General features: G+C 40.3%; 1 protein-coding gene across 1 annotated transcript; it reads right to left on the bottom strand.

Annotated features, from left to right (window-relative positions):
* Positions 1 to 4,780: 4,780 nt before the first annotated feature.
* asrgl1 (asparaginase and isoaspartyl peptidase 1) lies at positions 4,781 to 12,727 on the bottom strand (the record flags this gene model as incomplete). Its single annotated transcript, XM_083897476.1, has 7 exons — positions 12,634 to 12,727; positions 11,331 to 11,544; positions 10,977 to 11,119; positions 9,237 to 9,391; positions 7,781 to 7,902; positions 6,664 to 6,774; positions 4,781 to 4,995 (listed from the first exon to the last, which is right to left on the bottom strand). Exons 2-7 carry the CDS (start codon positions 11,515 to 11,517, stop codon positions 4,781 to 4,783), a joined length of 933 nt encoding a protein of 310 aa, XP_083753602.1. The 5' UTR covers positions 11,518 to 11,544; positions 12,634 to 12,727.
* Positions 12,728 to 13,261: the final 534 nt, after the last annotated feature.

The raw sequence follows: 13,261 nt of genomic DNA, 5'->3' as shown, positions 1-13,261 counted from the left end.
GTGAATCTTCCAGTGACGTTGCTCTCTGACCGATCAGTGGCTTGACGTCACAAAAAAATGGACACTGATGGATGGAAAAGAAAAACAAAATGAAAGCAAAGTCAAACGGAGCCGTTTCCATCTCAGGACTGAACCACATGTTGACAAAAGGCTGAGTCGAGAACATGTGACGCTGAAGCTCTTTCAACCTTCAGGGCGACGAAGCCTTTGTGCAGAAGCCTCACCCTGAAGTGGCCTCATGAAACACAGACCTCGATTCACATGTTCTCCCCCCAACAACACACCACTATATCTAATGCTCTTCAAAATGTAAACGCCTACACACACACACACACATATATATATATATATATACAGTATATATAATGGGTTTTTCTCTGGTTTGCTTTTTCCACAGCCCTTATTTTTGCCTTTGTTTAGGCCACAAAAGCAGGAGCAGAAACCTACAGGTATCAGGATCTGACAGCAGATAAAACACCTCCATGTTGAAGCGAGTGTGTTTACGCTCAAAGCAGCATAAGAACTGGAGGGGGGGGGGGGGGTGAGGAGTTGACAGTCAAAGCAGTGGTGTCCGACTTTATACTGTATGAAAATAAAGATCACGAAGAATCGTGAAAATCTTCATCGTCGTCGTCTCAGCGACGTGTTGACACTCGCGTCTCCGTTGTTGTTGTACTTGTTGTTTTTCAGGTATTTGGTCCGTGAAGTGCACCAATGAGCTCGGGACGTTTTGTTTTTGTGTGTTTTCACTGCACACTTTCACACACATCATTTAACTTCATATTGTTTTGGGGGAAATAACTTGAAAAGAAGTCGCCCTCACTGTTTAAGCTCCTTTACTGACACACTAGCATCACAAGTACTGTTGTGTACTTTTACTGTTTAATCTGCTTATTTTTGTTAGAATTATAATAACAGCAGTTCTGTTTACATTAAAGTACTTTTCCTGCCATTTAAACGCTAAATTTGTCGGAAAGCTAAGGCCACGCCTCTTTTGACGTAGTGAAAATCCTTCGTTAGCTGTTCGATCATGAACATAAAGACCGAGTTTGGCTAACCCCGACTCGCTCAAACGTGGCTAGGACGAGTTCGTTCAAATGCGTAAACTAGCCGTTTTTGTTTTTCCAAAAATGGTGCGTCTTAGATGCGATAGAAAAAAAAAATCAACCTCAGTGACGAATTTCATGCATTTTTAGTAACCTCCTAAAAACCCGTAAAACCTCACGACAGCTTTTCCTCTTTGATGTGTGTTGGCAGTTTTTTTTTTTTTTTTTGCTCATTCACGTTAGGGTGCTAATCGGCAAAATTCGAAAAGGCCGACTTCCTGTTGATTTGAGGCCATGGTTACGGTCGACTTTTTTGTTCGTCTTGGTCTATAACATCTTTCCACCAAGTTGCGGGAAATTCGGTGGAACTCAGTGTATGCCGAAGTTATAGGGCACTTCCTGTTTTGTGGCGAATGGTCGAAATTCGCAAAAACGGAGAGGGTTGCCGTGGCCGTGCTGTTTTAAATCCGCAAAACCTTCCGCTTTTCATCTATGATGTGTCTGGTACAAATTGGCGCGTTTTTTTTATTATGTCGCTATGACAAACTCACTCACTTTACGTGGGATGAAAATCGTCAAAATGAACTCAAAACGGCCGACTTCCTGTCGAGTTGAGGCCATGGTTACGGTTGACTTTTTTGTTCGTCTTGGTCTCTAACATCTTTCCACCAAGTTTCGGGAAATTCGGTGGAAATAAATTTTAAACAGTTAAAGGTAAAAAGTTGAAACGAAATAAAACGGGTGAAAAGTAAAGACCGACACCGATTCCCATCCTTTCAAAAAAAATACTAAACAAAAACGAAAACTATTTATTGTTTCTGTCGCTGTTAAACAATGATTGACAAAGAAAAACTCTGTCAGAATGAAAGTGTGAGAACACTTGAAGTGTGAGTGTCCAAGTTAATCATTACTGGAAACGCCTGTAAAAGTTCACACACACACACACACACACACACACACACACACACAGGTTTCATGGGGAAATGAGGCGTGAAACACACACAGTCATGGACGAAAGTGTGTGTCCGTACAGCGTCTGCATCGGCGTACGAGCACGAGAGGTCGCCGACCTTTTTCCTCAGACACGACCGCGACTGAAGAAGAAGAAGAAAGTGAAGGAAAACAAACCTTTTCACGGGGAAATAAACAAACACGCAGATAAATAACAAGCCGGTGAAGAAAAAGATGCAGCGTTTGCACGTTTCGTGTGTGTTTTGTATACAAGGAAGTGCAGACGCTGCAGAGGAGAAGACAAAGGAAGTGAAGACGAGGACAGAGGTCAAATTTCACTGATCGGGTTTAAAGACCAACAAACGCACATTCTTCTTCTTCTTCTCGTGTATTTTTACTTTTTTACGTTTCTGTTTTATATATATATATATATATATAATAATAACCAGAATCAATTCATCTTTAATATTTATATAGAGCTTTTCATACACTCAGACTCTCACTGAGTAAAGTACGGCTTCCCCAGTGCCTGTACATACAGTAGATGTGATGGGAAACAGCACCACCTGCTGTTCATACAGAGAAAATACACCTCACAGCAATTTACAATGTATTGTATATTCTATTCGGTTTTTTAAATATTTTTTTCCACGGTTTTAAGGCACATTTAAATTGTATTTTTTTTTTAAATCTCATTGTGGGATTATTAAAGGATTATCGTATCTAATCTAATCTGACTCATTATGTCATATTCACCTTACAATCATAACAATCTAATCTAATCTAATCTAATCTGGACGATAATGTCATATTTAGATGTAGAAGTATGAATATGTGAATATGCACATTTCAGTTTTCGGGCTATTTAAAACTCGACAAATAATTGGATTAAAAAAAAAAAAAAATCAGCGAGAACACAATAACATATATAATATTAATTTAATCTAAAATAATCTGACCCACAATTACAGTATAAATAAATGTATGTTTTATGACAATTAGTTTAAAACTCGGTATGTCATATTCACATTAAAATATGTAAATGTGAAAATTAACTGTTTAAAAGTGTCAAAATCCATGTGAACACACTGACAGATGTTAATCTAATCTAATCTAATCTAATCTGATCCTCAATTATATGAAAAATCACATTTCCAATTTCTGTAATTTACTTTAAAACTCGATATGTAACATATCCATCTGATTTGGATTAATTTAGTCTAATCTAGTGAACTTTAATCTAAATTAACCAAATAAAGATGGCTGACTTTTCCCACTCACTCTCCTGCACCAAAGGCCACAGAGAAAATCACTGTTTTTTCCATCGCATGCTCACAGTTGTTATCGATCAGTGCTTCATCTTGTGATTCCAGTGTTTCAAATCCTCTGTTCAGGTTTTACCTCAGTGACACAAAGTGACCACACGAGGCAGCAGCGGCGGACCAGCACCAGAGCATTTTCTCTATGGAATTTGGTGAAGGAGAGTAAGTGCTTCACAAAACCTCAGGATCCATTAGGGGAGAAAAAAATGAATGAACGCGACAAATAAAACTGCTTCCTGTCATCATTGTCCAGCAGTGATGTGATGCGTGCAGACACAGCACCATCTAGTGGCCGGAAGCAGGAATACACACTCACACACACACAGAGCCGTACTTCCTGCCTTACTGACACATCAGTGCACCTCAAACACACGCGCTTTAGAGTGAAATGAGGCGTGAGAACACACACAATGTGCAGGAATGAAAGGGATTTATTGTGTTTTCATAACAAAAATCTTTCAGCCTAAACAGTCGTCACATGATCAGCAGCGCAAAATAAAAATAATAAATAAAGGAAATAAATTTAAGACGTGTACTTCGAGGCGTTCAGTCCACACGTGATTGAGCAGCGGAGGAATTTAATTATTATTATTTTGAATTCCTACATTAATCATTTCAAAGGTGCATTTTGTAAATTGAATATATATGTATATACATATACGTATACGTATATACATATAAATACAGATATGTGTATATACATATATACAGTACATATATACACATATACATATGTACATACACATACATATATATGCACATATACAGTACATATATACACATATACATATATATACACACGTGTATGTCTATGCATATATATTCATATATACACAATATATATACACATCCATATATATGCATATATACAGTACATATATACACATATACATATATATACACACATGTATGTCTATGCATATATACACATATATATACATGCACATACATATACATACATGTACGTATATATGTATATATATTTATATACATACATGTACCTATATATGTATACACACACGTGCATGTATGTATATACATACAATATACATACATACATATATATGTATATACAATATACATTCATATAAATATATTCATATATACACATATATACATAAACATACATGTACGTTTACATATACATATATAGACATACATATATATATATACATATATATATACACATGTATGTTTACGTGTATGTACATATGACATATATATATATATATATATATATGACAATTAAAAAAATAAGTAATAAAAATCAACAAATTTTTTCATCTTCAGTGACTCAAACCACATTTTAAAAGTTATTGAAATAGACAATAATAGAGACGTTGCTTCATGGTGGAGTTGGATTATTAATCCGCAGATGACGGATGACAACTCAAGGAATTAAGTCATTTATGGTTATATATATATATGTATATATAAATATATATATGTGTGTGTGTATAATCAGAGAGGCTGATGGATGCTCTCTGTGAAACGTTCCCCAGTGTAAGTACCATAGTGCAGCGTGTCTTCCTGCGCCGCGGCCCAAGACATTTGCCCACTGGAGAAGCGAGCGGCCCAGCGTCCCTGAGGGTCCACGGTCACCACGCCGCCCAGAGCAGACACTCTGGTCTTCATGTAGTCCAGACCCAGATCACTGGCCTCCTCCACAGAGTGACCTGAGAGCAGACGGAGAGAGGACAGAGAACATTATCAAAGGGTTGTCAGCTTCTCGTCCTCTGCTGCCTCCTGTGGTGAGTTTGTGTCACTTAGGTCAATAGAAATATAGGATTTTAAACACAGAATCCACCAAAATCGTTGATTTTCTCCATGGACTTTGGTGTGAGGAGGAGACGGAGGAGCGTTTTATCTACGACTATCACTCCAGACTCTACCGTCGTCAATATATTTTGATTTTTTTTGTTCAATGTTTGTGTCGTGGGAGGAAGTGGAGCCTCATCGTCTGTCATTACACCGGTACACCCACTCTCACTGTGCACCAGACGCTCCACAGCTCTACAGTTTATCTGATAAGTTCATCACATGGCAGCAGCTGAACATCAACAAGATCAAACTGAGCGTCAGAAAGAGGTAGAGACGGTCATTTAAGTGACTTTGACTGTTAGAATGAGGCTCAGGGAGTGTTTTTCTGTCCAAATGCGACAAAATTAGGGAAAATATTGACTAAACACGACATGTAGCCTTTAGGGGTGGGGGGAAAAAATAGATTCATATTTGAATCCTGATTCATAAACTTCAAAAATTGATTTTTGAAAAAAAACAAAACATTTTTTTTGTTAAGTTTCTATTTTGAAAAAACTCACCCGTTTGTGTTATTTGTGTACAGTTTATTTTTGTAACTTCTGGGAGAAAAAGGCAGCTAGTCTAAGCTTTTATTTATTTGTGCAAGTCATTTTTTTTTTACAGTAAGTTTGTTTTGAATGAACAAATGTTAACTTTTGTCTTAAGTTTGCCTTTGTTTGATCACATTATCACATTATCTTATACAAACTGGATTGTTTTGATGCCATAATTTGCCTTAACACACTATAGTAGCCTTTATTTATAGTTACAGGAAACACAAAAAGTCACCTATTAGCTCCAAAATACGACAATATGCCAAATTTTTACTTTGTTGTTTATCTATTCATGAAATGTTAAGACTCTATATTCAATAAAGCAACTTAAATCCACCCCCATTTTTACTGTTTCAACCCTATGCTCTAATGGTTGTTGAGGCTCATCTAGTGTGATTTTCTCTCTCACACACACACACACGCGCGCGTCCTACTATACTATGTAATCCAAAATTTGAAAAAAAGAAAAAAAAAGAGGAAATTTTGACCCAAAATTTGAAAAAAAAATTTGGTCCAAAATTTGACAAAAAAAATTTGGTCCAAAATTAAAAAAAAAAATTTGGTCCAAAATTTGGTCCTAAATTTTACCCAACATTTTTGGTCCAAAATTTTACCCAACAAGTTTGGTCCAAAATTTGATTTTTTTTTTTGGACAAATTGAGTACAGCATGTTATAGCAACCTAAGGAAGTGATTTCAATGAAAACAAAGTGAGGACCGGCCAAAATGTCCTCACTCCGTAAAAATAACCTCACTTTGTTGGTTAAAAACCCTCACTGGTCCTCAGTATGCCGCAAGTACAAGAACACACACACACACACACACACAAATATCTCTAGAGTTGACAGAGAACGGTCCAAAAAAGCGTTCAAATATCCAGTCAACGTCATTTCTTGACAATAAGAAGTCAAAAAGAAGACCGTCTCTCTGTCCCTAATAAAGCGGACATTGGTGCTCACTAAAGGCCTGTATGTGTGTGTGTGTGTGAGACCTTGCTCCATGTGGAAGAGGATGAGTCTCGCCAGAGTGACTTTCATGATGGCCTCTCCGTGGCCCGTCGTCGACACCGCGCCCACGTTGTTGTCAGCGTAGCCACCGCTACCTAAAACACACACACACACACACACACGTGTGTGTGTGTATATTAAAACATTTTAATATACATTTAAAATTCAGTTCAGAGACTGATTTCCTTGTTATTAACACACACACACACACACACACACACACTTTGAAGTGAAAAGGTCCTAGATTAGCAATCTCCAAACGCAGTAAAATTCCATCTAATGCTTAATATAAATTAAGTATTTAATTATTTTAATTTTTTTAATTATTTTGAAATGATTCTCATTCAAGCTCATGTCCTCTACTCAAGTGTTTCTTTTATCTTCAATTGTGATCACTTTTTGTAAAAAAAAAAAAAAATGAAGTGGTAATTTATCACATTTCCTCTTAAACCACACACACACACACACACACACACACACACACACACACACACACACACACACACACACACACACACACACACACACACACACACACACACACACACACACACACACACACACACACACGCGCATGTTAAATTCTGGGATTATACATAATCCCATACATCGTCAAATGGAATTAGCTCCTCCCACCACGTCACACATTTCCCTGCACTTTGAACACATCCTCGGACACTTGTGTGAACTCTTGATCGATCGCAGACGGACTCTAATCCACGTCGTGAAGCCTCATCACTCATTGACTTTGAGAGATTAGAGACGAGCTGACGTGGACAAAAACCCGGTTTAACCTGCAGCTGATTATAAAACAATGTTGTCGGGGGATCGATTTCCGACTGTGTCACGCCAATACTCGTCCTCTCATATTACGCACTTTTAGCCCGCGGGGCATGTTCCTCTGCTGCATTAGGGTATTAAGAGCGCTGTGGATCCGACGTGATGGATATCAAGTGCGCCGTCGGTGAAGTGTAGCCAGTTAGAAATTACAAAATAAACAAAGGTAGGTAAATATTAACCAGGTGCCTGGTTATTGACAAACTGGTTCGAAGACGACAGGAAACAATAAAACCAGCTGAAGAGGCTTCAAACCCGTCTGACCTATGCAGGGCGTGTCGCCGACTCGTCCCTCCATCTTGTTCAGCATTCCGCCAGTAGAGGTCGCACAGGCTACGTTGCCGTCGCTGTCGACCGCCACGGCTCCGACGGTTCCCATCTTCCCCCTGCACAACAACAACAACAACAACGACGCGTAAGGGAACGGAAGGATGTTCGGGAGTCGCTTGCTAGCCTGAGATACGCTTGCGTCCGCGTCGATGCGATTCCCAGCTCCGACTTCTGATGTAAATGGAACGCGGCATTAATGTGACTCCATGAGTTTTACTCTATACTAATGCTGGGCATGTTAGCGCATGTTAGCGCATGTTAGCGCACGTTACCGCGTGTTAATGTGACGACTGACCGGAAAAAGAAGTGCGTGACGTCGTGTTTACGTGCCGGAGTCCAGGCACCGTTTACCAGTTAGCTCCGTTAGCTCCTTTAGCGGCGTTAGCGCACGTTAACGCGTTTCCATGACGACTGACCGGAAAAAGACGCGCGTGACGCCATGTTTACGTTACTCCCGATCGTTAAAACGAGTCTCTAAAGTAACGCTAACGTTTAAAAACAGAGGCACACATACGCGGTACACAGGTACGCTGGTTATTTTTAGCGCTGCTGTTTTTTAGTTTAATAAACAGACCGTAGGCGCGCTAACGGCGCTAAAGTAGCTAATGGAGCTAACCGGTAAACGGTGCCTGGACTCCGTCACGTAAACACGACGTCACGCAGGTCTTTTTACCGGTCAGTCGTCATGGAAATGCGTTAACGTGCGCTAACGCCGCTAAAGGAGCTAACGGAGCTAACTGGTAAACGGTGCGTTAACGTTACGACGCCGTTAACCTGGTTACCGCGTTAACGTGCCCAGAACTACTCTATACAGGAACCTGGTTAGTTAACGAGGGTTCCCACCCCTCGGTTGACATCAACATTCAAGGACTTTCCAGGATCAATTCCCTCAAATTCAAGGACCGTGATGTACTTCCGCGCACATGGATCCAGTTTTGGGATCTTGGGTCCAAGTCGGTCTTTGCAAATTGTCTTTGGTGAGACAGAGATCCTGGAATTTTCATTTCCCAGGCATCACGTTGAATTGGCTCTCTCTCGCTCGACTTTACTCGCTCGTTGTTCTGCACGGAATCGAGACACCAACCGCAACACAACACCGCTAGTAAGCACGAATCCACGTACGTCCTGCGTGGACCTAGTCTACGTACTTCAAGCAATCAAAGGGAGTCATTTAGCTAAATATCAACTTAACTTCTGACTTGCACAAAATTCAAGCACTTTCAACGACCCTTTTTTTTTTCAAATTCACAAACTTTCAAGGATTTCAAGGACCCGTGGGAACCCTGCGTCACACGCCTTCCCATCCCTCCCAACTCTAAATGTTAACATTTTAGCTTCACTCTCAGCAGCTTTACGGATCCGTGCTAATAAGACTGAATTTGCGTCTCACATTTGGCACTCCACAGGGTTCGCCTCCGGGGCCAAGTTCTTTGTCCAGCGCATGCGTGCGTACTCGGTGACGAGGGACTCCTCGGGGACCTCGGGCACGCCCATGGCCCGGGCGAACTGACCGGCGCCCTCTGCTGTCAGACACGTGTGTTTGGTCTGAACGGAGACAACAACAACACGATTAGAAAACGATCAGATCAGTTTTAACTCTTTAAACACGCACTTAGAGTGACGGGCAAATGTGCAAGTGCGTAATAAAAACAAACCTTTGAGCAGCTTTTATGACTGAATCGTCTCTTTTGACACGGTTGGGGTTGAATACTTGATCAGTTAAAGGGACACTGCGTAGTATTTATGGGTTTACATGACCCAAAATCCACGTTTTTATACATATAATGTGCTCCTGCATTGTCTAGTCCAGGGGTTCTCAAAGTTTTGATACCTGAGGGCCAATTTAGGAACCCAACATTTGACTGAGGGCCGCCAAAGGAAAAAAAACAGAAAGAAATCCCATCCCCATGACCAGATTGCAGTTCTACAGTTAAGCGTTAAGTAATATAAGCGTTAATATAATGTAATTTAAGCATTAATATAATAACACTTTATAATTTACTGGGTAATTACCCAGTATTTTGGCCATTGTTCTTACCTTCTAATTACAGGTTAATACCAAGTAACACATTTATGTAACCTATCTGGACGACATTTGACCGGCTAAGGACACCGTAGCGCCATCACTATAAACTACATACTTCACCTTTAAAGGTGAAGTAAGTAGTTTATAGTGCCATCTAGAGGAGAGACTGAAATGTACAACAAAGAACTGCTCCTCTGCTCACCCCCTCCCTTCCCTGAGCGCTACGGTGTCCTCAGCTGGTCAAATGTCGTCCTCGTCGTCTTTCTCCGTGTCAGCAGATGAGGTTTGTGAGGCGAGGGAGAGGGCGGAGCTACCGCGGCCGTAGCAGACGAAGCGGAGAGAGAGGAGGCGGGACTTCCGCTATAAGTAAAGCGACGATTGATTTGTTCTCTCGCGTTTGTCCTTACAGGCTCCGGTAGAAACATGGCGTCTCTCTGCTAACAGTGGCTATGCAACCACGGCCCGCGACCATGTTATTTTACATGACTTTTTGAAACACTACGAAAATGAAACAAAGAATATTATACAGCGACTAGACAATGCAGGAGCACATAATATGTATAAAAAAGTGGATTTTGGGTTATATAAACCCATAAATACTACACAGTGTCCCTTTAAGACAGTCTTTGGTACATTATCTTTACATAAACGCATCAGCGCTAGTAGTGACTGTGTCGAAAAGCAGTCCAGTGAAAGTCTATGACTATGGAAATCAGGCGGGACCCGACCACGATAGCCTTCCGTGACCGCGAGCTGTTAGCTTCAGCGGAGCTAACGGCTAACCGGAGTCTGCAGATTTGCAAAATTGGTACAGAAACTGGAACGAGCAATTCAAATGTCTGGGACTTTACTACTAATGGCTGACGTTTCCCCAAATTAAAGGTCGAGTGTGGATGCGATTGAATACGCTCCATAAATATGTCTGTATAAAGGTGTGATTGTTTATTGTTCGGCTTTGCTAGTTTCGCAACTGGAGTCACCGTGCTATCACGAGGCCAAGATAAACAAATGCTGCAGTTTAAGAGCGTCGGGGAGTGTAAGGAGAGCTGGGAGACACGACGCTATAATCCAATAATTTAACCTGCCCACGGATTGCGTACACACCTTGTCCATGACCAGTCTTGCCAGCTGAACAGGGTTGGTGACGTTGCGTACAGCAGACACTGCGCCACTGCCCAGTGCTTTCCCCTCCATCACGAGGGCGTCCATTTCCACCTCCCCTTTAGCGTTCAACACGGACCCGCGGCCTGAAAGCGTGATTGAAGAAAACCACAGTGGACAACTGGGAAAACACTAAAAGTGATAAGAACTAAACTAAATCCAAGCATTTGCAAACAATAAAAACTACTACTAAGGATGGGATGGGATCGTTGCAAACTTTCAGCAGAACGACGTGGTTGGTTGCCTCCATCTGTTCTCCTCAATGTCTGCAAAACTACATTACTGCCCCGACTTTACCTGCATTGAAGGAAGGATTATCCTCCATCTGCGTCACAGCCTCCACCACAGCGTCCATGCTGCTGCCTCCTCCCCGCAGGACGCCGTAGGCCGCTCGCGCCGCGGCGCACACGCCGAGTCTGGACTGTTCGACCCGCGTTTTCGGGATCGTACCCGCCCCTCCGTGGACCACCACCACTGGCAACATGCTGATCACCTGATATATATGTATATACTGTACATATACAGTATTTACAATAAAAAGAAAATGAAGATTTGGATGTAAAAATAAGGTTTAGCGACTTAAAAAAGCAGATGTAAAATAAACTATCGACGACTACTTCATGCATTAATCTCCTAAAGGTTTAGAGAACTGTAATGTTCTTCTGCAAGACGTCCAAAAACTAAGACTAATTGATCCAAAATGCTGCAGCCAGAGAAGGAAAGGCTCAATAACACCTTTTTTTTGTGTGTACGATACTTAAATCAATATCACAGCCAATAGTATCAATCAATGTCCAATGCAGTTGTTCTATTGTAATGTTTTATACTCTTATTCTTGTTGTTTATTATTTATCTTTGCTGCTGTGACAATTTATGTTAAAAAACAAGTTTAGCAAGTTTGTTCTGATGCATGGATTAAAAGACAGACAACAGAAATCCTTTGTTACTGCGATCAAAACTCCTGCACTTTATGTTTATCTAATTGCACTTTAATATTTCAATGTTTGTTTTGTAAATGTTGCATTTCCTGTTTCTTATTTAACTTTTGATGGCACCCTTGCAAAAGAGGTTACATAATATGAAGGTTTAAAAAAACCAAAAAACAACAACAAAAAAACATTTCTGCTTCAATAAACAAGAAATACCTAAAACATGACACATTTAAAAATCCTGCTGCTACTTTTTTATTTACATTAGCGTTGTAGTTACATTTTTATGTGTCCGTAGTAAAGTATTAATGTGATATTTATTTTAATTTTTTTTAATTTTTTTTACCCTTTTTTTATATACGAGTCGTGTGTGCGAGGATGTTTACACTCCGCTTGTTATTGGTTCCTACCTGCCTGTGTTTACAGGGGGGACCTATTGACGGCGACACCAACAATCAAGCGCACATAAACATTTGTACATACGTATAAATGATAATACTAAATAAAACAAACGTTATTTGAATGAGGCAACAAGTGCTCGCGTGCCTGCTAATGTGCGACGTCGGCGCTGTATGCTAATTTTGGCCCTGATTTACACATAAAATACACATTTTCGCGCACAAAACCCGTTTATTTACAGTGGTTTGTCAATAACGTCGGTGTTTACTTACCGCGGAGAAAGTCCCGGTGTGTTAAATAGATGCGAGAGTGTGTAGTTTTTTAACGTTAAGGGAGGAGCGTGAACGCATTTTTGGGAGGACGCCAAACTGTTCCGTGTCTGTTAGCGACACGGAGATGAAATAGCACTTCCGGGATATGACGGTATTTTTCAAAATAAAAGCGTTTAAATTTTATTTATTTATTTATTACAAATATATATATTTTTTTACTATTTTATTTAATACATTTTTTTAAGATCATTTCTATATTTATTTAGAAGAATTTAAAGTGTTTTACTAAACTTTTTGAAAAGGTAACAATTATTCAATTATTGACACACACATTAGAAATCCAGATATTGTTATTGTTATTATGACAATTTCACATAAAATATGATAATTAGCCAATCATTTCAACATAATACGATATAATCAAGCGCGTGTGCAGAGTGCGTGTAATTTACACACTATATTCCTACAAGGCCCACAATGCACCAGGGAGGAAACCAACGTCATTTATTGCGTGTGTGAGTGTGTGTGTGTGTGTGTGTTGGTTATATAGGGTGGCGTGAGCGCGCATGCGAGAGGCGGCGAGTGGAGCCCCCCATTCTCAAATGAGGGCTGCGCGCTCCCGCCGCAA

Source organism: Microchirus variegatus (assembly GCF_963457635.1).
Source record: "Microchirus variegatus genome assembly, chromosome: 11".
In the NCBI taxonomy this organism is placed as follows: Eukaryota; Metazoa; Chordata; class Actinopteri; order Pleuronectiformes; family Soleidae; genus Microchirus; species Microchirus variegatus.
Note: the sequence above shows the minus strand (reverse complement) of the source record. Positions and strands in the feature narration are given on the sequence as shown.